A 27,864-nucleotide genomic window follows, 5' to 3' on the forward strand; every position below is an offset into this window, starting at 1 on the left:
CTCTCCCTCTCATTCTGTATGTCTCCGTATCCCCTGCCTCTCTCCCCCTTCTCTCTGTCTCTCTCTCTCTCTCCCTTTCATTCTGTATGTCTCGCTACCTCAATGTGTCCGAGGAGACAGGAAGACAATCATTTATACCCACTGCACATTCCACATACACATTTGGTCCAAGGGAGATAGAGCAGACACAACAACCAGCAATAGAGAAATAGCCATGGATAGTGAAGAGTGGAAGCGTTGAAATTGAACCAAGGGGGGGGGGAGAAATATAGTGGGAATGAGAAAGTGGAAGATGGGAAATTACAGAAAAGAGGAAGATTCATAAAAAATACATCTAGAGAATAAGGATGCAGAACCTCAAGTGCTTTGATGCATTATCCTCACTGAAATCACATTATAAACACACAGAAGAGGGTTTCTAGTTGATGTTCCAGTAGCAGAGGGACAAAGGGCCATGACCGATAATCTGACTATCTGAACCCCTTCCACCCACACCTTCTCACCCTGTCTTAGAGGGATACTCCTACTACATCATTCTAGGGTCTATTGAACCATGTCTCCTCCCACACAGCCCCCGTGACATGGACACATATTAATCCCAATAGCCCTAATGCTGAAATGCTACGACAACCCCTGTGCCACTTATTTTCTCTCGCTCTCTCTCTGTTTCTCTCTCTCTCTCTCTCTCTCTGTGTTTTCCCCCTTCTCTCTCTCTCTCTCTCTCTCTTTCTGGATCCCTCGATCCACATAGAATATCATTTTAACAAGGTATGTACCTCAACTACATATAAAGTAGTAATTTGGGTTGCACATTTTGGGGAATATTCAGAGGTGGAAACTTTCCGTGGGAATTCACGGAAATGTATGCAAATTAATATTAATACCATTTAAATGTAGATGTTTTTTGCATTGGATATATTTACCATATCATATGGAGACAGAAACATAAACCATTTACCTTATCATAAGTAGACATAATTGCAAATGATTAAATCCTTCCAATAGATATTTTTTTAAACTATTTAGTCACGAATTGAACTTTGATTAAATTGAAATTTGATTAAAGAAAGGGAATATTGAATGATCCCCAATGATCCATCGCATCTCCCAAAAACATAATCTGTAAAATGATAGTCTAGAAACTAAAGCTTTGCTTGTCTTCCTCTCAGGCTTCCATGTCTTCTCCCTGGACCTCCTCAATGTCCACCTCTTGAACATCAGACTCTGAGGCCTCATCTTCACTGTCACTTTCCAACCTTGTTGAGGTTAACTTGTCAGGCTCAAAAAGCCTCAAATTTGCCCATATGGCCACCAATTTTTCAACCCTTATATTGGTCAGCCTGTTGCGTGCTTTGGTGTGTGTGTTCTGGGGCACAGTGAGTGTGACGTCGCACTTCTACAGCTCTGAGACAGCTGATGTTGGTGGGATTTGGAGAAGGATGGAGGCAACAGGGGAAAGAGCCTCAGATCCACAAAGTACCTTCCTCCAGATGGCTGATGAGATATGTTGGCACGACTGCCGTATTGCATCTCCATCCCAAAGCCCTTGCTTGGAAGTGTACTTCGCCAGACTGCCAAGAACCTTGCCCTCATCCAGGCCAAGGTGGCGAGACACGGTAGTGATAACACCATAGGCCTTGTTGATATCTGCATCAGACAGGATGCTCTTGCCAGCATAATTGGGGTCCAACATGTACGCTGCAGTGTGTTTGGGCTTCAGGCAGAAGTCTTCACGCTTTTTGATGTATTTCAGAACTGCTGTTTCCTCTGCTTGGAGCAACAGTGAAGTGGTCAGGGCAGTACGCATTTCTTCTCTTACATCTGTAAGCAGAGTCTGAATATCAGACAGGATGGCATTGTCTCCCTCAATCCATGCAATGGCTACTGCTATAGGTTTCAGGCTGCTTACCACTCTCTCCCAAAATACATCACCCAGGAGGATCCTCTTGATGTGGCTGTCCATATCGGCAGACTGTGATATGGCTATTTCTTGGAGACTCCTTCTCCTCCAGGAGACTGTCAAACATGATGACAACACCACCCCAGCGTATGTTGCTGGGCAGCTTCAATGTGGTGCTCTTATTCTTCTCACTTTGCTTGGTGAGGTAGATTGCTGCTATAACCTGATGACCTTTCACATACCTAACTATTTCCTTGGCTCTGTTGTAGAGTGTATCCATTGTTTTCAGTGCCATGATGACCTTGATGAGCAGATTCAATGCATGAACAGCACAGACAATGGGTGTGATGTGAGGGTAGGACTCCTCCACTTCAGACCAAGCAACTTTCATGTTTGCAGCATTGTCTGTCACCAGTGCAAATACCTTCTGTGGGCCAAGGTCATGGATGACTGCCTTCAGCTCATCTGAAATGTAGAGACGCGTGTGTCTGTTGTCCCTTGTGTCTGTGCTCTTGTAGAATACTGGTTGAGGAGTGGAGATGATGTAATTAATTATTCCTTGCCCACGAACATTCAACCACCCATCAGAGATGATTGCAATACAGTCTGCTTTCTCTATGATTTGCTTGACCTTCACTTGAACTCTGTTGAACTCTACATCCAGCAAATGAGTAGATCAAGCATGTCTGGCTGGAGGGCTGTCTGGTTGGAGGGCTGGACCATGAGCTGTTGCTATCAATAATGTGTCTGATTCATTATTTTCACCTCGAAAAGAAGTAGAGGGACTTTTGTCAGAGGTTGCTTGTTGTGAGTGCTGAGGGAACTTTATGCACTTGGCCAGATGATTCTGCATCTTTGTTGCATTCTTCACATATGATTTGGCACAGTATTTGCAAATGTACACAGCTTTTCCTTCTACATTAGCTGGAGTGAAATGTATCCACTCATCAGATAGCAACCGTGGCATTTTCCTGTAAAGGTTAGAAAAAAATGAGTAAAAAAGACCCAAACACAATTCCATGTACAGATAAATAATTAAGTAGTTAAACAACTCCATTGTAAGATACATGTTTTATAATGAAACATGTATGGAAACAGGTGAATTAACACTCCTCAGTTAGCAGGCTCAAGCCAGCTAAAAACCCACATGGTAGCAAAAAATTAACTAGCAGAAATTGTTAAGTTAGAAATGATTTAAACACACTTTGCTGTAGACTACTATTTACTAGTTGTCGTATAAAATATATTCACCCCACCCAGTATTGTAATCAAAACTTACCAGAAAGCATGTAGTCCTTGGCTCAGACAGTGTAGTAGTGTGGGATCAATAGTATCTCAGTAGTGTGCAAGATCTTGAGAAGCAGCTGTACATGTGATGGAAGAATGCACTGTGCATGTGATGGAAGAATGCACTGTGCATGTGATGGAAGAATGCACTGTACATGTGATGGAAGAATGCACTGTGCATGTGATGGAAGAATGCACTGTACATGTGATGGAAGAATGCACTGTGCATGTGATGGAAGAATGCACTGTGCATGTGATGGAAGAATGCACTGTGCATGTGATGGAAGAATGCACTGTGCATGTGATGGAAGAATGCACTGTGCATGTGATGGAAGAATGCACTGTGCATGTGATGGAAGAATGCACTGTACATGTGATGGAAGAATGCACTGTGCATGTGATGGAAGAATGCACTGTGCATGTGATGGAAGAATGCACTGTGCATGTGATGGAAGAATGCACTGTGTATGTGATGGGAAGAATGCACTGTGCATGTGATGGAAGAATGCACTGTGCATGTGATGGAAGAATGTGTACATGTGATGGGAAGAATGCACTGTGCATGTGATGGAAGAATGCACTGTGCATGTGATGGAAGAATGCACTGTACATGTGATGGAAGAATGCACTGTGCATGTGATGGAAGAATGCACACTGTACATGTGATGATGGAAGAATGCACTGTGCATGTGATGGAAGAATGCACTGTGCATGTGATGGAAGAATGCACTGTGCATGTGATGGAAGAATGCACTGTGCATGTGATGGAAGAATGCACTGTGCATGTGATGGAAGAATGCACTGTGTGATGGAAGAATGCACTGTGCATGTGATGGAAGAATGCACTGTGCATGTGATGGAAGAATGCACTGTGCATGTGATGGAAGAATGCACTGTGCATGTGATGGAAGAATGCACTGTGCATGTGATGGAAGAATGCACTGTACATGTGATGGGAAGAATGCACTGTGCATGTGATGGAAGAATGCACTGTGCATGTGATGGAAGAATGCACTGTGCATGTGATGGAAGAATGCACTGTGCATGCAGAAGGTTGCAATTCCATTGAATTGGGGATAGTTTAACCAGAATATGCCACAAGACCTAGAATTGCCATGTGTATCCCACAAAAAAAGGTTGACTGTTATCAGGTCATTTGTTTTGATGAATTTAAAGCAAAATTCCCAGGCTTAACTTCCCATGGAAAATGTCTGGAAAATGTCTGGAAATTGTCTGGAAAATTTCCAGAAAGTTTCTGACCCTTTGCATCCCTAGTAGTATCATAACACATTTGTCAACATAATTGCTTCTTAAGCTTACCACTAAGCAGTCCAAGCACGCAGACTCACAAGCCAGTAGACACAGGGTCTGCTTGCTTATCTCTTCATACAGACAGACAGACAGACAGACAGACAGACAGACAGACAGACAGACAGACAGAGACAGACAGACAGACAGACAGACAGACAGACAGAGACAGACAGACAGACAGACAGACACGGTGCTTTTCCTGTAAGTGCAGCCTTGAATATCATCCTTCCCCTGTTACAGACAGACACATACACGTGTCTGTGATCTTATTCTTGCTCATGTCATCACCCTCAAACACTTACACACTTCTGCTCCTGGCCTTCCACGTATGGATTTGCACAAACACACATCCGTCAGCATTATGCACATGCAGTATTTTACACCAGTGATAGGTCTGATCACCAACAACAGCTTATTGGAAGGAGGTCAGAGACCTGGCAGCGTGGTGACAGGACAACAACCTCTCCCTCAATGTGAACAAGATAAAGGAGCTGATCGTGGACTACAGGAAAAGGCGATCCGAACAGGCCCCCATTAACATCAATGGGGCTGTAGTGGAGCGGGTCGAGAGTTTCAAGTTCCTTGATGTCCACATCACCAACAAACTATAATGGCCCAGTGGTGGAGAGGGCATGACGACACCTTTTCCCCCTCAGGAGACTGAAAGGATTTGGCATGGGTACCCAGATCCTCAAAAAGTTCTACAGATGCACCTTCGAAAGCATCCTTCACTGCCTGGTATAGCAACTGCTCGGCATCTGACTGTAAGGCGCTACAGAGGGTAGTACGTACGGTCCAGTACATCACTGGGGTCAATAAATTAAATTCAATTCCAAAAGCTTCCTGCCATCCAGAACCTATATTCTAGGCGGTGTCAGAGGAAGGCCCCAAATTTTTTTGTCAAAGACTCCAGTCACCCAAGTCGTAGACTGTTCTCGCTGCTACCACACGGCAAGCGGTACCAGAGCGCCAAGTCTAGGACCAATAGAATCTTTAACAGCTTTTACCCCCAAGCCATAAGACTGCTGAACAATGAATTAAATGGCCACCTGGACAATTTACATTGACACCCCCCTCCATTTGTTTTTACACTATCTATGCATAGTCACCTTACCCATACCTACATGTAAAAATGACCTGGACTAACCTGTACCCCCGCACATTGACTCGGTACCGATAGCCCCTGTATATTGCCTCATTATTGTTTGATAACAGAGTAATGATAAAGGTCCAGTGTAATGATAAAGGTCCAGTTGTCATGATGTCAAGTCCAGTGTTATGATGGAGGTCCAGTGTCATGATGGAGGTCCAGTTGTCATGATGTCAAGTTCAGTGTTATGATGGAGGTCCAGTGTAATGATGGAGGTCCAGTGTAATGATGGAGGTCCAGTGTAATGATGGAGGTCCAGTGTAATGATGGAGGTCCAGTGTTATGATGGAGGTCCAGTGTAATGATGGAGGTCCAGTGTAATGATGGAGGTCCAGTGTTATGATGGAGGTCCAGTGTAATGATGGAGGTCCAGTGTAATGATGGAGGTCCAGTGTAATGATGGAGGTCCAGTGTAATGATGGAGGTCCAGTGTAATGATGGAGGTCCAGTGTAATGATGGAGGTCCAGTATAATGATGGAGGTCCAGTGTAATGATGGAGGTCCAGTGTAATGATGGAGGTCCAGTGTTATGATGGAGGTCCAGTGTAATGATGGAGGTCCAGTTGTCATGATGTCAAGTCCAGTGTAATGATGGAGGTCCAGTGTAATGATGGAGGTCCAGTGTAATGATGGAGGTCCAGTGTAATGATGGAGGTCCAGTGTAATGATGGAGGTCCAGTATAATGATGGAGGTCCAGTGTAATGATGGAGGTCCAGTGTAATGATGGAGGTCCAGTGTAATGATGGAGGTCCAGTGTTATGATGGAGGTCCAGTGTAATGATGGAGGTCCAGTGTTATGATAAAGGTCCAGTGTAATGATGGAGGTCCAGTGTAATGATGGAGGTCCAGTGTTATGATAAAGGTCCAGTGTAATGATGGAGGTCCAGTGTTATGATAAAGGTCCAGTGTAATGATGGAGGTCCAGTGTAATGATGGAGGTCCAGTATAATGATGGAGGTCCAGTGTAATGATGGAGGTCCAGTGTTATGATGGAGGTCCAGTGTAATGATGGAGGTCCAGTTGTCATGATGTCAAGTCCAGTGTAATGATGGAGGTCCAGTTGTCATGATGTCAAGTCCAGTGTAATGATGGAGGTCCAGTGTAATGATGGAGGTCCAGTGTAATGAAGGAGGTCCAGTATAATGATGGAGGTCCAGTATAATGATGGAGGTCCAGTGTAATGAAGTCCAGTATGCAGTACATCATGTGATGTGATGATGTCCCACATGTACCACTTTTAAGATCATTAAAAATGGAATCATGTTTTTTACTTTAACATCGAGGTGAGGAACAGGGCCTTGAGGTCCGCAGCACTGCTGGATTCCAACCCTTCCCCTCTAATCAGGGACTGATTCAGGTTTCACTTCCAGGGAAAGAAGAAAACCAGCAGCAGCACTGCTAACCTTGAGCCCTGATTTGAGTGAAGGAGTTTCATGTGATGCATACCCCTTCATTTAGCTGGTGTTCTTTGCAGAGCAGAGTGTGGCAGAAACATAGTTCCAGCCTACTGCAGACTGCATGTGTATGTACAGCACATTGCAGTCTTAACGGAGAAGTTATGTGGTTCTATAAGCCATGTGTCATGTGTGGTTAGATAAGAAGACTGTGTGTGTGGTCTGATATAAGGTGTGTCTACAGGGACAGGAAGGATAGGTGGCTCTTCTCTCTGGAGGTAGGAGGATTACTGTGCATAATTCACAACCTAAACAGAAAAAATGTGGGGGGGAAATGTATTGATTGTGTGTGTGTGTGTGTGACTGTGTGTGACTGTGTGACTGTGTGTGTGACTGTGTGTGTGACTGTGTGTGACTGTGTGTGTGTGTTATTTGAATGTCTTCACATGTCACAGCAGAGCAGTCAGCAGTACGTACAGACATCTACCAGCCCAGTGTTTCAGGCCTTCTTCTATCTGTCTGACGCTGTGGCATATAGAGAGATTTACACACCATATCACCTTAACTCCTTACACATGTGGGAACTGGTCTATATGGATAGGGCTTAATTGAACAATTATGGAAAGCATATGCAAAACCATGGCAGCAATTAAAAAGGGAACAGTTTGGGGATTATGGGAAATGATTAGAGGTGAGAACAACAGTTCACCTGACAGGACTGAATCCAAAACATTACACCGTTGATTTGGTGAGCATTTTACAGTTGCTGTACTTGTCGCCACATTTGTTGATAACGAAATCTAAAAATACTCTGGATACAATCAGTAACATGATAAGAATGTTCTGACAATGGTTTGTGTGATGTTTGGTGGAAACGGATGTTTCCAAGTGGCCACACCTCTCCAAAGTGTGCACAGTACCTACTCAATTTCAATGCACTTTTATGACTCAAAGAAGTCTTAAACTATAAGGTGCGTATTTGAGCTCTCCTGGCGGTGCCATTGAGGAACTAGAGCAAGCGTAGTTGTGGTTGTATTCTTTGGAACACAGCCCTGCATCCCTGCCATCACACAATTACTGTTGCTGTTTACGCAATCCAAAAACGGTCCATTATAAATCACAATCTGGGTCAGGTGGGCATCATTTGAAAGCTTGTTCTCTTGCCAACATGACTGGCTAGGTTATAAAAATACATCTTACAGTGTTATTCGTTCACCAGGCAGTTCAGAGAAGCAGATGGTCATTTTGGTCGCATAGAATTGAATCATGAGTGCATTCAGATACTTCACAATACAACCAACATGGTCTCTTTCTGTTCAGGACAACCCAGGGTATAACGCCATGTCATCTTGTAACTATACATCAAACATAGTGATCATGAACCTTCACAATGTATATCACATGAGTTTGATGATATGGAAATGTGAAGTGCACATTTGGACTCCTGGGTGCTTGGCTTGCTTTTATGACATCAAAGCGGTATTCATTCTAATCTTCTCATTTTGCTAAATGCATTGAGTCCTTGTAATCTATAGCTTTTCCCTCACTCAGACAACAAAACATTAATCTACATCTTTCCCTCACTCAGACAACAAAACATTAATCTACATCTTTCCCTCACTCAGACAACAAAACATTAATCTACATTTTTCCCTCACTCAGACAACAAAACATTAATCTACATCTTTCCCTCACTCAGACAACAAAACATTAATCTACATCTTTCCCTCACTCAGACAACAAAACATTAATCTAGTCTTTCCCTCACTCAGACAACAAAACATTAATCTACATCTTTCCCTCACTCAGACAACAAAACATTAATCTAGTCTTTCCCTCACTCAGACAACAAAACATTAATCTACATCTTTCCCTCACTCAGGCAACAAAACATTAATCTACATCTTTCCCTCACTCAGACAACAAAACATTAATCTACATCTTTCCCTCACTCAGACAACAAAACATTAATCTAGTCTTTCCCTCACTCAGACAACAAAACATTAATCTAGTCTTTCCCTCACTCAGACAACAAAACATTAATCTACATCTTTCCCTCACTCAGACAACAAAACATTAATCTAGTCTTTCCCTCACTTAGACAACAAAACATTAATCTACATCTTTCCCTCACTCAGGCAACAAAACATTAATCTACATCTTTCCCTCACTCAGACAACAAAACATTAATCTACATCTTTCCCTCACTCAGACAACAAAACATTAATCTACATCTTTCCCTCACTCAGACAACAAAACATTAATCTACATCTTTCCCTCACTCAGACAACAAAACATTAATCTAGTCTTTCCCTCACTCAGACAACAAAACATTAATCTACATCTTTCCCTCACTCAGACAACAAAACATTAATCTAGTCTTTCCCTCACTCAGACAACAAAACATTAATCTAGTCTTTCCCTCACTCAGACAACAAAACATTAATCTAGTCTTTCCCTCACTCAGACAACAAAACATTAATCTACATCTTTCCCTCACTCAGACAACAAAACATTAATCTACATCTTTCCCTCACTCAGACAACAAAACATTAATCTACATCTTTCCCTCACTCAGACAACAAAACATTAATCTACATCTTTCCCTCACTCAGACAACAAAACATTAATCTACATCTTTCCCTCACTCAGACAACAAAACATTAATCTACATCTTTCCGTCACTCAGACAACAAAACATTAATCTACATCTTTCCCTCACTCAGACAACAAAACATTAATCTACATCTTTCCCTCACTCAGACAACAAAACATTAATCTACATCTTTCCCTCACTCAGACAACAAAACATTAATCTACATCTTTCCCTCACTCAGACAACAAAACATTAATCTACATCTTTCCCTCACTCAGACAACAAAACATTAATCTACATCTTTCCCTCACTCAGACAACAAAACATTAATCTACATATTTCCCTCACTCAGACAACAAAACATTTACAAAAGTTGCTCAAAACCCACAGAGAGCTGTGAAGTGGAGACTGAGCTCTGACATCATGTATAGCATGTTACTGAACAGCCACTGAGCTCTGACGTCATGTATAGCATGTTACTGTACAGCCACTGTTTTCCAATTTAGCCACTAATCAGTGTTCAAATCTGCCAAGCCGTGGAAGGTGAAGCCATGGGAGGGGAGGACGTGGAAGGAGGGACGTGGGAGGTGAAGCCGTGGAAGGTGAAGCCGTGGGAGGGGGGGGACGTGGGAGGGGAAGCCGTGGGAGGGGGGAGGTTGGAGGGGAAGCCGTGGGAGGTGAGGCCGTGGGAGGGGAAGCCGTGGGAGGGAGGCCGTGGGAGGGGAAGCTGTGGGAGGGGAGGCCGTGTGAGGGGAGGCCGTGGGAGGGGAGGCCGTGGGAGGGGTAGCCGTGGGAGGGGAAGCCGTGGGAGGGGAGGCCGTGGGAGATGAAGCCGTGGGAGGGGAGGCCGTGGGAGGGGAGGCCGTGGGAGGTGAAGCCGTGGGAGGGGAGGCCGTGGGAGGGGAAGCCGTGGAAGGGGGGCCGTGGGAGGGGAGGCCGTGGGAGGGGAGGCCGTGGGAGGGGAGGCCGTGGGAGGGAGGCCGTGGGAGGGGAAGCCGTGGGAGGAAGCCGTGGGAGGGGAAGCAGATACTGATTCCTGCCTATGTGATTTTATTTTATTCAGTCACGTTTGTTTTTTCAATTTTTTTCGTGGTTATTTTTGTTCTCTTATCTCTCTTACTTGAATCTAACAGAACATCTCTAGCCTTTCCTTCTCTTTTTCCTCCTTCTCTTCTCTCCTCTCCTTCATGTTCCTAGTTTCCACATCAGCTAGTTCTCCTCCCAGTCTCCAGGTCTGTCTGAGTGAACGTCACCTCTGTGAAATTGACTCGACTTTGGCCAGTCTACTGGGCCAGTCTCCAGGTCTGTCTGAGTGAACGTCACCTCGGCCAGTCTACTGGGCCAGTCTCCAGGTCTGTCTGAGTGAACGTCACCTCGGCCAGTCTACTGGGCCAGTCTCCAGGTCTGTCTGAGTGAACGTCACCTCGGCCAGTCTACTGGGCCAGTCTCCAGGTCTGTCTGAGTGAACGTCACCTCGGCCAGTCTACTGGGCTAGTCTCCAGGTCTGTCTGAGTGAACGTCACCTCGGCCAGTCTACTGGGCCAGTCTCCAGGTCTGTCTGAGTGAACGTCACCTCGGCCAGTCTACTGGGCCAGTCTCCAGGTCTGTCTGAGTGAACGTCACCTCGGCCAGTCTACTGGGCCAGTCTCCAGGTCTGTCTGAGTGAACGTCACCTCGGCCAGTCTACTGGGCCAGTCTCCAGGTCTGTCTGAGTGAACGTCACCTCGGCCAGTCTACTGGGAAATTATCCTTTGTCAGTCTGTCACACACTCAACTCTGTGTGTGCACGTGTGTCTGTGCACGTATGTCTGTGCACGTGTGTCTGTGCACATGTGTCTGTGCACGTATGTCTGTGCACGTATGTCTGTGCACGTATGTCTGTGCACGTATGTCTGTGCATGTATGTCTGTGCACGTGTGTCTGTGCACGTATGTCTGTGCACGTATGTCTGTGCACGTATGTCTGTGCACGTATGTCTGTGCATGTATGTCTGTGCACGTGTGTCTGTGCACGTATGTCTGTGCACGTATGTCTGTGCACGTATGTCTGTGCACGTATGTCTGTGCATGTGTGTCTGTGCACGTATGTCTGTGCACGTGTGTCTGTGCACGTATGTCTGTGCATGTGTGTCTGTGCATGTGTGTGTAGGTCAGGGTACTTGAAAGTTAATTTGTTATTTCATTACGTGGCCATGAATGACTTTTCCAACGACATGTGTGTGTGTGTGTGCATGTGTGTGTGCGTGTGTGTGTGACTGGCTTCCTTACCCAGTATAGCCAGCACAGTGTTGTCCTTCAGCACCTCCATGGACCCAGAGCAGACAAAGTAGATGGCCTGCAGGGCGTCTCCCTGGCGGATGAGATACTCCCCCGGGGCGCAGAACGACGTCTTGATGATGAGGGACAGGGAGCGCAGACATCCCCTACTGGCCGACTCAAACAGCGGCAGCTGCAGCAGCTCTTTGTTCAGGTGCATGGCGATGTCTGCCCTCAGCTCATCTGGGAAGTCCTTCAACAACTAGTGAAGCAAAATGAGAAAGGGAATCAAATATGAGCGATTGAGTTGTGACAGAGGGGATTGACAGATGAGATGGAAAGTTGAAGAGGTGGCACAGGGGGAAGAGAGGCAAAACAAGTGATAGGACTTGAGAAAAGAACTGACAGAAGAATCAACACAGGAGGAACCAACAGCAGCATTGAAAAGAAAACAAGACAGAGCGAAAGAAGAGAGAGATAGAGAAGAGCAGGATTGAGAGAGAGAAGAAAGATCGAGGAGAGAGAGAGGGGAAAGAGAAGAGACAGTGAGAGCATAGACATGAGAGTCAGTGAGAGCATAGATGTGAGAGCATAGACGTGAGAGTCAGTGAGAGCATAGACATGAGAGTCAGTGAGAGCATAGACATGAGAGTCAGTGAGAGCATAGACATGAGAGTCAGTGAGAGCATAGACATGAGAGTCAGTGAGAGCATAGATGTGAGAGCATAGACGTGAGAGTCAGTGAGAGCATAGATGTGAGAGCATAGACGTGAGAGTCAGTGAGAGCATAGATGTGAGAGCATAGACGTGAGAGTCAGTGAGAGCATAGATGTGAGAGCATAGACGTGAGAGTCAGTGAGAGCATAGATGTGAGAGCATAGACGTGAGAAACAGTGAGAGCATAGATGTGAGAGCATAGACGTGAGAGTCAGTGAGAGCATAGACATGAGAGTCAGTGAGAGCATAGACGTGAGAGTCAGTGAGAGCATAGATGTGAGAGCATAGACGTGAGAGTCAGTGAGAGCATAGATGTGAGAGCATAGACGTGAGAGTCAGTGAGAGCATAGATGTGAGAGCATAGACGTGAGAGTCAGTGAGAGCATAGATGTGAGAGCATAGACGTGAGAAACAGTGAAAGCAAGGCGTGAGTGACAGAGAGAGACAGTGAGAGCAAGGCGTGAGTGACAGTGAGAGCATAGACGTGAGTGACAGAGAGAGACAGTGAGAGCAAAGCGTGAGTGACAGAGAGAGACAGTGAGAGCAAAGCGTGAGTGACAGAGAGAGACAGTGAGAGCAAAGCGTGAGTGACAGAGAGAGACAGTGAGAGCAAGGCATAAGTGACAGAGAGAGACAGTGAGAGCATAGCGTGAGTGACAGAGAGAGACAGTGAGAGCAAGGCATAAGTGACAGAGAGAGACAGTGAGAGCATAGACGTGAGTGACAGAGAGAGACAGTGAGAGCAAGGCGTGAGTGACAGAGAGAGACAGTGAGAGCATAGACGTGAGTGACAGAGAGAGACAGTGAGAGCAAAAAAAGGAACAGCATGTCAGAAATCAGCTCAATGTAATTGAAGAATCCATAGACTCTAACCACTTCTGGGAAAATTGGAAAACACTAAACAAACAACAACACGAAGAATTATCTATCCAAAATGGAGATGTATGGGTAAACCACTTCTCCAATCTTTTTGGCTCTATAACAAGGAATAAAGAGCAAAAACATATACATGATCAAATACAGATCTTAGAATCAACTATTAAAGACAACCAGAACCCACTGGATTCTCCAATTACATTGAATGAGTTACAGGACAAAATAAAAACCCTCCAACCCAAAAAGGCCTGTGGTGTTGATGGTATCCTCAATGAAATGATCAAATATTCAGACAACAAATTCCAATTGGCTATACTAAAACTCTTTAACATCATCCTTAGCTCTGGCATCTTCCCCAATATTTGGAACCAAGGACTGATCACCCCAATCCACAAAAGTGGAGACAAATTTGACCCCAATAACTACCGTGGAATATGCGTCAACAGTAACCTTGGGAAAATCCTCTGCATTATCATTAACAGCAGACTCGTACACTTCCTCAATGAAAACGATGTACTGTGCAAATGTCAAATTGGCTTTTTACCGTACAACAGACCATGTATTCACCCTGCACACCCTAATTGACAACCAAACAAACCAAAACAAAGGCAAAGTCTTCTCATGCTTTGTTGATTTCAAAAAAGCCTTTGACTCAATTTGGCATGAGGGTCTGCTATACAAACTGATGGAAAGTGGTGTTGGGGGTAAAACATACGACATTATAAAATCCATGTACACAAACAACAAGAGTGCGGTTAAAATTGGCAAAAAACACACACATTTCTTCACACAGGGTCGTGGGGTTAGACAGGGATGCAGCTTAAGCCCCACCCTCTTCAACATATATAGCAACGAATTGGCACGGGCACTAGAAAAGTCTGCAGCACCCGGCCTCACCCTACTAGAATCCGAAGTCAAATGTCTGCTGTTTGCTGATGATCTGGTGCTTCTGTCACCAACCAAGGAGGGCCTACAGCAGCACCTAGATCTTATGCACAGATTCTGTCAGACCTGGGCCCTGACAGTAAATCTCAGTAAGACCAAAATAATGGTGTTCCAAAAAAGGTCCAGTCACCAGGACCACAAATACAAATTCCATCTAGACACTGTTGCCCTAGAGCACACAAAAAAACTATACATACCTTGGCCTAAACATCAGCGCCACAGGTAACTTCCACAAAGCTGTGAACGATCTGAGAGACAAGGCAAGAAGGGCATTCTATGCCATCAAAAGGAACATAAATTTCAACATACCAATTAGGATTTGGCTAAAAATACTTGAATCAGTCATAGAGCCCATTGCCCTTTATGGTTGTGAGGTCTGGGGTCCGCTCACCAACCAAGACTTCACAAAATGGGACAAACACCAAATTGAGACTCTGCACGCAGAATTCTGCAAAAATATCCTCCATGTACAACGTAGAACACCAAATAATGCATGCAGAGCAGAATTAGGCCGATACCCACTAATTATCAAAATCCAGAAAAGAGCCGTTAAATTCTATAACCACCTAAAAGGAAGCGATTCCCAAACCTTCCACAACAAAGCCATCACCTACAGAGAGATGAACCTGGAGAAGAGTCCCCTAAGCAAGCTGGTCCTGGGGCTCTGTTCACAAACACAAACACACCATACAGAGCCCCAGGACAGCAGCACAATTAGACCCAACCAAATCATGAGAAAACAAAAAGATAATTACTTGACACATTGGAAAGAATTAACAAAAAAACAGAGCAAACTAGAATGCTATTCGGCCCTACACAGAGAGTACACAGCGGCAGAATACCTGACCACTGTGACTGACCCAAAATTAAGGAAAGCTTTGACTATGTACAGACTCAGTGAGCATAGCCTTGCTATTGAGAAAGGCCGCCGTAGGCAGACATGGCTCTCAAGAGAAGACAGGCTATGTGCTCACTGACCACAAAATGAGATGGAAACTGAGCTGCACTTCCTAACCTCATGCCCAAAGTATGACCATATTAGAGAGACATATTTCCCTCAGATTACACAGATCCACAAAGAATTCGAAAACAAATCCAATTTTGAAAAACTCCCATATCTACTGGGTGAAATTCCACAGTGTGCCATCACAGCAGCAAGATTTGTGACCTGTTCCCACGAGAAAAGGGCAACCAGTGAAGAACAAACACCATTGTAAATACAACTCATGTCTATACTTATTTATTTTATCTTGTGTCCTTTACCATTTGTACATTGTTAAAACACTGTATATATATATATGACATTTGTAATGTCTTTATTGTTTTGAAACTTCTGTATGTGTGATGTTTACTGTTAATTTTTATTGTTTATTTCACTTTATATATTCACTTTATATATTATCTACCTCACTTGCTTTGGCAATGTTAACACATGTTTCCCATGCCAATAAAGCCCTTGAATTGAATTGACAGTGCGAGCAAGGTGTGAGTGACAGTGAGAGACAGTGAGAGCAAGGCGTGAGTGACAGAGAGAGACAGTGAGAGCAAGGCGTGAGTGACAGTGAGAGACTTCTGTTGTTCTAACCCACCTCATTGACGTCGATGCCGTTGTTGACGGACCAGGTGGTCTGGAAACACTCCAGCATGCGTTGCTCCAGGGCTTTGGGCAGGCGGTGGACCCTGATGAAGTCCTTCAGGTCCTTGGTACGGGTGTGGTAGAGGGAGCGCCGAGAGTACATCCTCTGAATGATGGCAGTCACGTTACCAAACACCACCGCATGCATCAGGGCTGGAGGCAGAGGGACAAGGACTGGTTAATGTTTGTGTGTGTGTGTGTGTTCAAATTCAGAATCAGTATTATATTAATACATAACGATAGAAACAGAAAACAGTTTCATATACAGTGCATTCGGAAAGTATTCAGACCCCTTTTCATTTTCCAAAAATGGAAAAGGGGAAGGGGATAAACACATTTTTCCCTCATGAATCTACACATAATACCCCATAATGACATCACAATACCCCATAATGACATCACAATACCCCATAATGACATCACAATACCCCATAATGACATCACAATACCCCATAATCACATCACAATACCCCATAATCACATCACAATACCCCATAATCACATCACAATACCCCATAATCACATCACAATACCCCATAATGACAAAGAAAAAACTGATTTATAAAAAAAAACAAAAAAACAGATACCTTATTTACATAAGTATTCAGACCCTTTGCCCGAAATGTAGCTCATGTGCATCCTGTTTCCATTGATCATCCTTGAGATGTTTCTACAACTTGTTTGGAGTCCACCTGTGGTAAATTCAGTTGATTGGACATGATTTGGAAAGGCACACACCTGTCTATATAAGGTCCCACAGTTGACAGTACATGTCAGAGCAAAAACCAAGCCAGGAAGTCGAAGGAATTGTCCGTAGAGCTCCGAGACAGGATTGTGTCGAGGCACAGATCTGGGGAAGGGCACCAAAACATTTTTGAAGCATTGAAGCTCCCCAACAACACAGTGGCCTCCATCATTCTTAAATGGAGACATTCGGAACCACCAAGGCTCTTCTACTCTGCAGCACTTCACCGATCAGGCCTTTAAGGTAGAGTGGCCAGACGGAAGACACTCCTCAGTAAAAGGCACATGGCAGCCCACTTGGAGTTTTCCAAAAGGCACCTAAAGGACTCTCAGACCATGAGAAACAAGATTATCTGGTCTGATGAAACCAAGATTGAAGTCTTTGGCCTGAATGCCAAGCGTCATGTCTAGAGGAAACCTGACACCATCCCCATCCACAGTGAAGCATGGTGGTGGTAGCATCATGCTGTGGGGATGTTTTTCAGCGGCAGGGCCTGGGAGACTAGTCAGGATCGAGGGAAAGATGAACGGAGCAAAGTACAGAGAGATCCTTGATGAAAACCTGCTCCAGAACACTCAGGACCTCAGACTGGGGTGAAGGTTCACCTTCCAACAGGACAGCAACCTTAAGCACACAGCCAAGACAACGCAGGAGTGGCTTCGGGACAAGTCTCTGAATGTCCTTGAGTGGCCCAGCCAGAGCCTGGACCTGAAAATAGCTGTGCAATGACGCTCCCCATCCAACCTGACAGAGCTTCAGAGGATCTGCAGAGAAGAATGGGAGAAACTCCCCAAATACAGGTGTGTCAAGCTTGTAGCGTCATACCCAAGAAGACTCCAGGCTGTAATCACTGCCAAAGGTGCTTCAACAAAGTACTGAGTAAAGGGTCTGAATACTTATGTAGCTGTGATGTTTCAGGTATTTATTTTTAATACATTTAACAAAAACCTCTTTTTGCTTCGTCATTATGGAGCGTTGTGTGTAGATTGATGAGGGGGTAAAACGATTTAATCCATTTTAGAATGAGGCTGTAACGTAGCAAAATGTGTAAAAAGTCAAGGAGTCTGAATACTTTCCGAATGTACTGCACATATAGATAGATATATAGATATCAGATGCACAATAATCTTATGTACCAAGCTCGGAAAATAGCTGTCAGTCATACTTAAAGGAGGTTCACTGCTCACAGCATTTCAATAGCATACCCCTGCCAAAATAGAGATGTGCCAATCTCACTGCTTCGCTCTCTCTCTCGCTCTCTCTCTCTCTCCCTTTCTCTCGCTCTCCCTTTCTCTCTTTCTCTCGCTCTCTCTCTCTCCCTTTCTCTCTCTCTCTCTCTCTCCCTTTCTCTCGCTCTCCCTTTCTCTCTTTCTCTCGCTCTCTCTCTCTCCCTTTCTCTCTCTCTCTCTCTCCCTTTCTCTCTCTCTCTATTTTCTCCCCTCCTCTCTCTCTCCTCTTCTCTCTCTCTCTCCCCTCTCTCTCTCCTCTTCTCTCTCTCTCTCTCCTCCTCTCTCCTCTTCTCCCCTCTCTCTCTCTCTGACAGCTACTGCGGAGGGGAGAGGAGATGAGGTTCCAGTCTGACAGTGATCTGATCTGCAGTCTGAGAGCTACACACACACACTCACTCTGCACTGATGGAACAGAACACTTTGACTCTGTGTGATTGTGTGGGTGGTTGTTTGAGGGTTTGCAAGAATGTGTGTGTGTGTGTTTACATCAGTGATTGAGGTTGAGTGTGAGGGTGTGTGTCTGAGGGAGGCGCCGCTAACGAGGGTGTTGAAGTGTGTGTGTACATGGATTGTTAACTATTAGAGCCAATTGAAGCAGCCACATGGACAGGGCCAGACTCTCCCCTGAACTATTAGACAGACTGATTATCCCGGTCCAATGATCCTGGATGGTTTCATCATTGTTATTGTTATTGTGTAACAGTCTGGTTCTGGGTAGACAGGTTGTTGTGTATGCCTATTGTTTCTCCCTGTGAGGCTGTCTCTCTCTGTTTCAGTCAATGCTCTCCATCTGTCTGGCATATCGTCACAGTTACGTTATAGTATAGGACTGGAGCTAGTTCAGCTGTGTTTAAACCTCAACTCTCCAGGCAGGGCAGGTTAAGCAAATGTCCTATTTTTACATATTTACTGTACATATTCTAATGAGACAATGGGCAGGATTTACTGTATGTGTGTATGTGGTTGTGTGTTGTGTGTCTGGGGGGGTTGTGTGGGTGTGTCTATGTGGCTGCCACACTTGGTTTTAAAGTGGCCTGAGAATATGTCCTCTCTCATCAATGCACCCACCCCTAAAAATCACCACATCTCTATCTCATGAATCAGACCTTTACTGCCCCACTCTAACTAAATAAGAACTAGACTGGAAGTACAGCATGCCAAATGGCCCCCTATTTCCTAAATAGTGAACTACTTTTGATCAGGACCCATAGGGTACCATGTGAAATGGGGTGCCATTTGGCATGCAAACATCCACCACTCTCTAGTTACATTATTGACAGTTGTTCCATTTGCAAGAAGCCCTAGAAAAGGCAGTTTACTGCCAAAACGTTGCTGTTTTTAAATCTGAGGAGAATGTTTCCATTTTTAATCATCCCAAAATGGGACCAGGAAAGTGCTTGTTCTCTGTGGTGTGGCCTCATGGGAGATGTAGTCTAAGCCTGCATTCACTAAAACTCTGGGGCATAGAGAGCATCCAAGAGCAATTTGAAGGACCTGGTACTGGGGGACCTACAGTTGAAGTCGGAAGATTCCATACACCTTAGCCAAATACATTTAAACTCAGTTTTTCACAATTCCTGACATTTAATCCTAGTAAAAATTCGCTGTCTTAGGACAGTTAGGATCACCACTTTATTTTAAGAATGTGAAATGTCTGAATAATTGTAGAGAGAATTATTTATTTGAGCTTTTATTTCTTTCATCACATTCCCAGTGGGTCAGAAGTTGACATATACTCAATTAGTACTTGGTAGCATTGCCTTGAAATTGTTTAACTTGGGTCAAACATTTCGGGTATCCTTCCACAAGCTTCCCTCAACAAGTTGGGTGAATTTTGGCCCATTCCTCCTGACAGAGCTGGTGTAACTGAGTCAGGTTTGTAGGCCTCCTTGCTTGCACACGCTTTTTCAGTTCTGCCCAAACATTTTCTATGGGATTGATGTCAGGGCTTTGTCATGGCCACTCCAATATCTTGACTTGTTGTCCTTGAGCAATTTTGCCACAACTTTGGAAATATGCTTGGAGTCATTGTCCATTTGGAAGACCCATTTGCGACCAAGTTTAACTTTCTGACTGATGTCTTGAGATGTTGCTTCAATATATCCACATCATTTTCCGTCCTCATGATGCCATCTATTTTGTGAAGTGCACCAGCCACTCCTGCAGCAAAGCACCTACACAACATGATGCTGCCACCCCCGTGCTTCACGGTTGGGATGGTGTTCTTCAGCTTGAAAGCCTCCCCCTTTTTCCTCCAAACATAACGATGGTCATTATGGCCAAACAGTTCTATTTTTGTTTCATCAGACCAGAGGACATTTCTCCAAAAAGTACGACCTTTGTCCCCATGTGCAGTTGCAAACCATAGTCTGGCTTTTTTTATGGCGGTTTTGGAGCAGTGGCTTCTTCCTAGCATCTTCCCAAGGTCCTTTGCTGTTGTTCTGGGATTGATTTGCATTTTTTGCACCAAAGTAAGTTCATCTCTAGGAGACAGAACGCGTCTCCTTCCTGAGTGGTATGACGGCTGCGTGGTCCCATGGTGTTTATACTTGCGTACTATTGTTTGTACTGATGAAAAAAACTGTGCAAAACTTTCATCTAGGCAAAAGGTAGCTACTTTGAAGAATCTAAAATCTAAAATCTACTTTGTTTTGTTTAACATTTTTGGTTACTACATATGTGTCCATATGTGTTATTTCATAGTTTTGATGTCTTCACTATTATTCTAAAATGTAAAAATAAAGAAAAACCCTGGAATGAGTAGGTTTGTACAAACGTTTCATATCCCTTGACTTTTTCCACATTTTGTTACATTACAGCTTTATTCTAAAATTGATTAAATTGAGGGAAAAAAATCCTCAGCAATCTACACACAATGCCCCATAATGACAAAGCGAAAACAGGTTTTTAGATTTTTTTGCAAATTCATCATAAATAAAAACAAGTATTCAGACCCTTTACCATGAGACTTGAAATTGAGCTCAAGTGCATCCTGTTTCCATTGATCATCCTTGAGATGTTTCTATAACTTGATTGCAGTCAACCTGTTGTAAATTCAATTGATTGGAGATTATTTGGAAAGGCACACACCTGTCTATACAAGGTCCCACAATTTATTAGAGTTTATGTCAGACCAAAAACCAACCCATGAGGTTGTTACTACAACTTGATTGGAGTCCACCTGCTCCCATCTTTCTTAAATGGAAGAAGTTTGAAACCACCAAGACTCTTCCTAGAGTTGGCTGCACGGAGGTGACCAAGAACCTGATGGTCACTCTGACAGAGCTCCAGAGTTCCTCTGTGGAGATGGGAGAAACTTCCAGAAGGACAACCATCTCTGCAGCACTCCACCAATCAGGCCTTTATGGTAGAGTGGCCAGACAGAAGCCACTCCTCAGTAAAAGGAACATGACAGGCCACTTGGAGTTTGTCAAAAGGCACCTAAAGAATCTCAGACCATGAGAAACAAGATTATCTGGTCTGATGAAACCAAGAATGAACTCTTTGGCCTGAATGCCAAGTGTCACATCTGGAGGAAACCTGGCATCATCCTTAAGGTGAAGCATGGTGGTGGCAGCATCATGCTGTGGGGATGTTTTTCAGCGGCAGTGACAAGGAGACTAGTCAGGATCGAGGGAAAGATGAAAGATGAACAGAGCAAAGTACAGAGAGATCTTTGATCCAGAGCACTCAGGACCTCAGACTGGGATGAAGGTTCACCTTCCAACAGGACAACGACCCTAAGCACACAGCCAAGAGTATACAGGAGTGGCTTTGTGACAAGTTTCTGAATGTCTTTGAGTGGCCCAGCCAGAGCCTGGACTTGAACCCGATCGAACATCTCTGGAGTGACCTGAAAATAGCTGTGCAACAATGCTCCCCATCAAACCTGACAGAGCTTGAGAGTATTTGCAGAAAAGAATCACAGCCAAAGGTGCTTCAACAAAGTACTGAGTAAAGGGTCTGAATACTTATGTAAATGTGATATTTCAGGTGTTTTATTTTGAAACATTTCAGAGATAACTTGTGAAAACAATGTACTGAGCAAATGTCCAATTGGCTGTTTAACAAATTATTGTACGACAGACCACGTATTCACCCTACACACTCAAATTGATTTAAAAAAAGCTTCTGACTCAATTTGGCATGAGGGTCTGCTATACAAATTGATGGAAAGCAGTGTTGGGGGAAAAACATACAGCGTTATAATATCCATGTACACAAACAACAAGTGTACAGTTAAAATAGGCAAAAAACACACATTTCTTCCCATCATCCACAGGGCCGTGGGGTGAGACAGGGATGCAGCTTAAACCTCACCCTCTTCTTTTTGCAGTTAAAATTGGCAAAAAAACAAATTTCTTTCCAAACTAGAATGCTATTTGTCCCTAAACAGAGAGTACACAGTGGCACAATACCTGACCACTGCCACTGACCCAAACTTAACGAAAGCTTTGACTATGTACAGACTCAGTGAGCATAGCCTTGCTATTGAGAAAGGCCTCCATAGGCAGACCTGGCTCTTGAGAAGGCAGGCTATGTGCTCACTGCCCACAAAATGTGATGGAAACTAAGCTGCATTTCGTAACCTCCTGACAAATATATGACCATATTAGAGACACATATTTCCCTCAGATTACACAGATCCACAAAGGGTTTGAAAACAAACCACATGTTTCCATCATATCTATTGAGGGAAATACCACAGTGTGCCATCACAGGAGCAATATTGCCTGTTGCCACAAAACCTGTTGCCACAAGATAAGGTCAACCAGTGAAGTGTAAATGCAACCCATATTTATATTTATTTATTTTCCCTTTGGTACTTGAACTATTTGCACATAATGACATTTGTAATAGAGAGAGAGAGAGAGAACTCTCAGTTATGTCTTAGCTAATGACAATATGCCATAGCATTGTTGAATAGCTGTAGAATCAGTGGTCTAGTTCTAAACAGAATACACCAGAGAGGGACAGGAGAGGAGGCACACAGCAGATGGTTTATCTATCCCCTGACACCACTGAAACCTGACATTCTCACTAACCAATAATGTTCCTTTTGTATCTCCAGGGACTCACCTCCTATGAGCATGGTGCAGATGGAGAAGATCTTCTCTGAGTCGGTGTTGGCTGAGACGTTTCCGAAGCCCACGCTGGTTAGACTGCTCAGAGCGAAGTACAGAGACGTCACGTAGGAGCTCCTCACTGACGGACCCCCACCCAGCATCCCTCCACCCTGACCCACCCTGACCCCCACCCCAGCCCCCATCCACGTGACGTTCCACTGGCTGGTGTTCCACGAGTCTCGCCCCGCCAGCTCCGACCCGGACACATTCCATTGGCTGCTGTTGGCATGCAGGGAGTCAACGATTGCAGGGTGCAGCAAATCAGGAGCCAGAGTGGCCAGGGGAGATACAAAATAAGGGGTGCCCAGACGCTTTCCCAATTCGTGTAGCCAACCTGAGACAGGGGGAGAGAGAGGGAGGGGAGAGAAGGAGTGGGAAAGAGAGAGGGAGTAAGAGATGTAGGGGTAGAGGATAGGTAGGTAGGGAGGGGAGAGAGAGAGGAGTAAGAGATATAGGGGTAGAGGATAGGTAGGTAGGGAGGGGAGAGAGAGAGAGGAGGAGAAATTAATAATAGATTATTATATGATTAATACATTGTGGACAGTGATCCACAGAAACACACTCATTGGGGACGTAGCTGTAGCTTTGACCTTGTAATTGAGCTAGGCTGTCAGAGAGCCTTGCATGCAGACCCAATGTACGCACACACCTTGAAGCTGACCCAACCTGTCAGAGAGCCATGCGGGCCCACTGGTAATGCATGTCTCTGGGTAGCCTCAGTGAACTGAATTTAAAAAAAAATATCATTAGGAATGTAACACATCACATGTAACACATAATTAGCTTGTCATTAGGCAAGCTAGCATTTCTAGGACGTGGTCCCGTGTCGCTCAGTTGGAAGAGCATTGCGCATCCCCACAGGGTACCAGTGCGAAAAAGTATGAACATGTATGCAGTCACTACTCTGGAGAAGAGCGTCTGCTAAATGACTAACATGTCAATGTAAATGATTTGTGGAACAGAATGGATGAATAAAGGGTGTGATTGTGCTGATTTGTGTGACGAGTGTGTCAGTATGTAGGGGTTTCTTTATCAATGTGTTTGTTTGTGCACTGGGGAAGGTCTTTTGAATAGGTTTGCTTGTGTGGCTGTGTGAACATAAATTATCTAAGCACTTGGGAGAACTTTCTCAGTCAGCTTTTCTGTCCACAGCAAAGCCAGATAAAATTAATTTGCTCTCCATGGTTCCTGAACTAACTCTCTGACAACCCCTCCTCTGCCCTTGTCCAAGGTTCTGAACCTACTCTACTCTCTCTCTCATCTACCTCCTACAGTTGATCTGCCTCTGTCCATGGTACTTCACATACCCTCTTCTCCTTTGCGCAGGCATGATGCTGTCCATGGTGCTGAACTCCAGCACAGACCTCTATGGACGGGTTGGCTGTCTAGCAACCAAACCAACGCGTACGCAACTATGGGGCAAAGCAGACTGGGTCGGCTTAGATTGTTGACAACATGTAAACTAGATTTCATCTTCAAATGTTTATTGATAACATTATATAGTGCATTTGGAAAGTATTCAGACTCCTTGACGTTGTCCACATTTTTCACGTTACAGCCTTATTCTAAAATGGATTCAATGAATTGTTTTCCTCATCAATCTACACACAATAAACCCATAATGTCAAAGGAAAAACAGTTTTTTTTAAACTACAGAAATACCTTATTTACATAAGTATTCAGACCCTTTGCTATGAGAAAAATTATCTCAGGTGCATCCTGTTTCTATTGATCATCCTTGAGATGTTTCTACAACTTGATTGGAGTCCACCTGTGGTAAGTTCAATTGATTGGACATTTGGAAAGGCTAAAAATTAGGTCCCACAGTTGACAGTGCATGTCTGAGCAAAAACCAAGCCATGTGGTTCAACAAATTGTCCGTAGAGCTCCGAGACAGGATTGTATCGAGGCACAGATCTGGAGAAGGGTCCCAAAATATTTCTGCAGCATTGAAGGTCCCCAAGAACACAGTGGCCTCCATCATTCTTAAATGGCAGAAGTTAGGAACCACCAAGACTCTTTCTAGAGCTGGCCTCCTGGCCAAACTGAGCAATCGGGAGAAGGGCCTTGGTCAGGGAGGTGACCAAGAACCCTACGCACACAGCCAGGACAACCCGATCGAACATATCAAATCAAATCAAATGTTATTGGTCACATACACATGGTCAGCAGATGTTAATGCGACTGTAGCGAAATCCTTGTCCTTCTAGTTCCGACAGTGCAGTAATATCTAACAAGTAATATCTATCAATTCCACAACAGATACCTAATACACACAAATTTAAGTAAAGGAATATATAAATATAAATATATGGATGAGCAATGACAGAGCGGCATAGGCTAAGATGCAATAAATAGTATAATGAGTAATGCAAGATATGTAAACATTATTAAAGTGGCAATATTAAAGTGACTAGTGTTTGATTTATTAAAGTGGCCAATGATTTCAAGTCTCTGTACATAGGGCAGCAGCCTCTCTGTGTTAGTGATGGCTGTTTAACAGTCGGATGGCCTTGAGATCGAAGCTGTTTTTCAGTCTCTTCGTTCCAGCTTTGATGCACCTGTCCTGACCTCACCTTCTGGATGAATACGGGGTGAACAGGCAGTAGCTTAGGTGGTTGTTGTCCTTGATGATCTTTTTGGACTTCCTGTGACATCGGGTGGTGTAGGTGTCCTGGAGGGCAGGTAGTTTGCCCCCGGTGATGCGTTGTTTAGACGCTCTCCCTCTGGAGAGCCTTGTGGTTACAGGCGATGCAGTTGCCATACCAGGCAGTGATACAGCCAGACAGGATGCTCTCAATTGTGCATCTGTAAAAGTTTGTGAGGGTTTTAGGTGACAAGCCACATTTCTTCAGCCTCCTGAGGTTGAAGAGGCGCTGTTGCGTCTTCTTCACCACACTGTCTGTTTGGGTGGACCATTTCAGATTGTCTGTGATGTGTACGCCGAGGAACTTAAAACTTTCCACTTTCTCCACTGCTGTCCTGTTGATGTGGATAGGGGTGTGCTCCCTCTGCTGTTTCCTGAAGTCCACGATCATCTCCTTTGTTTTGTTGATGTTGAGTGAGATGTTATTTTCCTGACACCACACTCCGAGAGCCCTCACCTCCTCCCTGTAGGCTGTCTCGTCATTTTTGGTAATCAAGACTACTACTGTTGTGTTGTCTGCAAACTTGATGATTGAGTTGGAGGCGTGCATGGTCACGCAGTCATGGGTGAACCGGGAGTACAGGAGGGGGCTGAGCACTCACCCTTGTGGGGCCCCAGTGTTGAGGATCAGCGAAGTGGAGATGTTGTTTCCTACCTTCACCACCTGGGGGCGGCCCGTCAGGAAGTCCAGGACCAAATTGCACAGAGCGGGGTTGAGACCCAGGGCCTCAAGCTTAATGATGAGCTTGGAGGGTACTATGGTGTTGAATGCTGAGCTGTAGTCAATGAACAGCATTCTTACATCGGTATTTCTCTTGTCCAGTGCATAAAGTCCAGTGACGCTACTTGAGGGCCGTTGTGGGATCAGCTTGAGGGGGGATAGACACGGCCATGCCAATAACGAAAGAGACTTCTCTAAGGGAGATGATACAGTCTGCATTTGATTGTGAGGGATTCTAGGTCAGGTGAAGAAAAGTACTTGAGTTCCTGTATGTTGTTACAATTACACCATGAGTCGTTAATCATGAAACATACACCCCCGCGACACACCGAGAATATAGGTGGCTTTACCGACTCCGACAGCATATCCCGAGAGAGCCATGTTTCCGTGAAAAAAAGAGTATGTTACAATCCCTGATGTCTCTCTGGAAAGTAACCCTTGCCCTAATTTCGTTGATCTAGGGACTGGACATTAGCGAGTAATATACTCGGAAGCAGTAGGTGGTAGAGCTGGTCGTAGTGATGGTAAATTGATGTCGCTCTGATATCCAATAGTTCTTCCCGGTGCAGTATGTAATAACATTTAAGATTTTCTGGGCTAACAATGTAAGAAATAATACAGAAAAACAATACTGCAAAGTTTCCCAAGGACTAGAAGCGAGGCAGCCCTCTCCGTTGGCGCCATCTCTGGAGAAACCTGAAAATAGCTGTGCAGTGATGCTCCCCCATCCAACCTGGAAGAGCTTGACAGGATCTGCAGAGAAGAATGGGAGAAACTCCCCAAATACAGGTTTGCCAAGCTTGTAGCATCATACCCAAGAAGACTCGAGGCTGTAATCGCTGAAAAAGGTGCTTCAACAAAGTACTGAGTGAAGGGTCAGAATCCTTATGTAAATTTCCTAAAATTGAAAAAATATATATAGTTTTTGCTTTGTCATTGTGGGGTATTGTGTGTAGACTGATGAGGGGAAAAAACTACTTAATCCATTTTAGAATAAGGCTGTAATGTAAGAAAATGTGGAAAAAGTCAAGGGGTTTAAATACTTTCTGAATGTACTGTACATTTGCACAATGAGCACTCGTTGTCTTTTAAATACATCGGTACAGTTGTTGGTTAGATAGCTAGCTGGTCGTTGTCTTTTAAATAAGTCAAAACATCTCAAAACAAGACAATAACAAGACACAACAAGCTGAAATGAGCCACCTACGATTCCCCACATGGCAGCTTCGAGTCATTGTTGCTAGGTATCTGGCCATCTAGAACCATAACAACACACATCCTTCAGCCCCATTGAAGCGTGCTCATCATTTTCCTGACGTTGCCAGCTA

General features: G+C 44.3%; 1 protein-coding gene across 1 annotated transcript in view; it reads right to left on the bottom strand.

Annotated features, from left to right (window-relative positions):
• LOC112235322 (potassium voltage-gated channel subfamily H member 3) overlaps positions 1 to 27,864 on the bottom strand; it is a 217,291-nt gene that overhangs the window by 29,922 nt on the left and 159,505 nt on the right. The window contains exons 8-10 of the mRNA XM_042306751.1: positions 23,122 to 23,502; positions 16,022 to 16,221; positions 11,907 to 12,156 (exon numbers count right to left, since the gene is read on the bottom strand). Coding sequence (XP_042162685.1) covers positions 11,907 to 12,156; positions 16,022 to 16,221; positions 23,122 to 23,502 — 831 coding nt within the window. The remainder of the gene's footprint in view (positions 1 to 11,906; positions 12,157 to 16,021; positions 16,222 to 23,121; positions 23,503 to 27,864) is intronic.

The sequence above is a fragment of the Oncorhynchus tshawytscha genome, linkage group LG26, assembly GCF_018296145.1.
Source record: "Oncorhynchus tshawytscha isolate Ot180627B linkage group LG26, Otsh_v2.0, whole genome shotgun sequence".
NCBI classification, from domain to species: domain Eukaryota; kingdom Metazoa; phylum Chordata; class Actinopteri; order Salmoniformes; family Salmonidae; genus Oncorhynchus; species Oncorhynchus tshawytscha.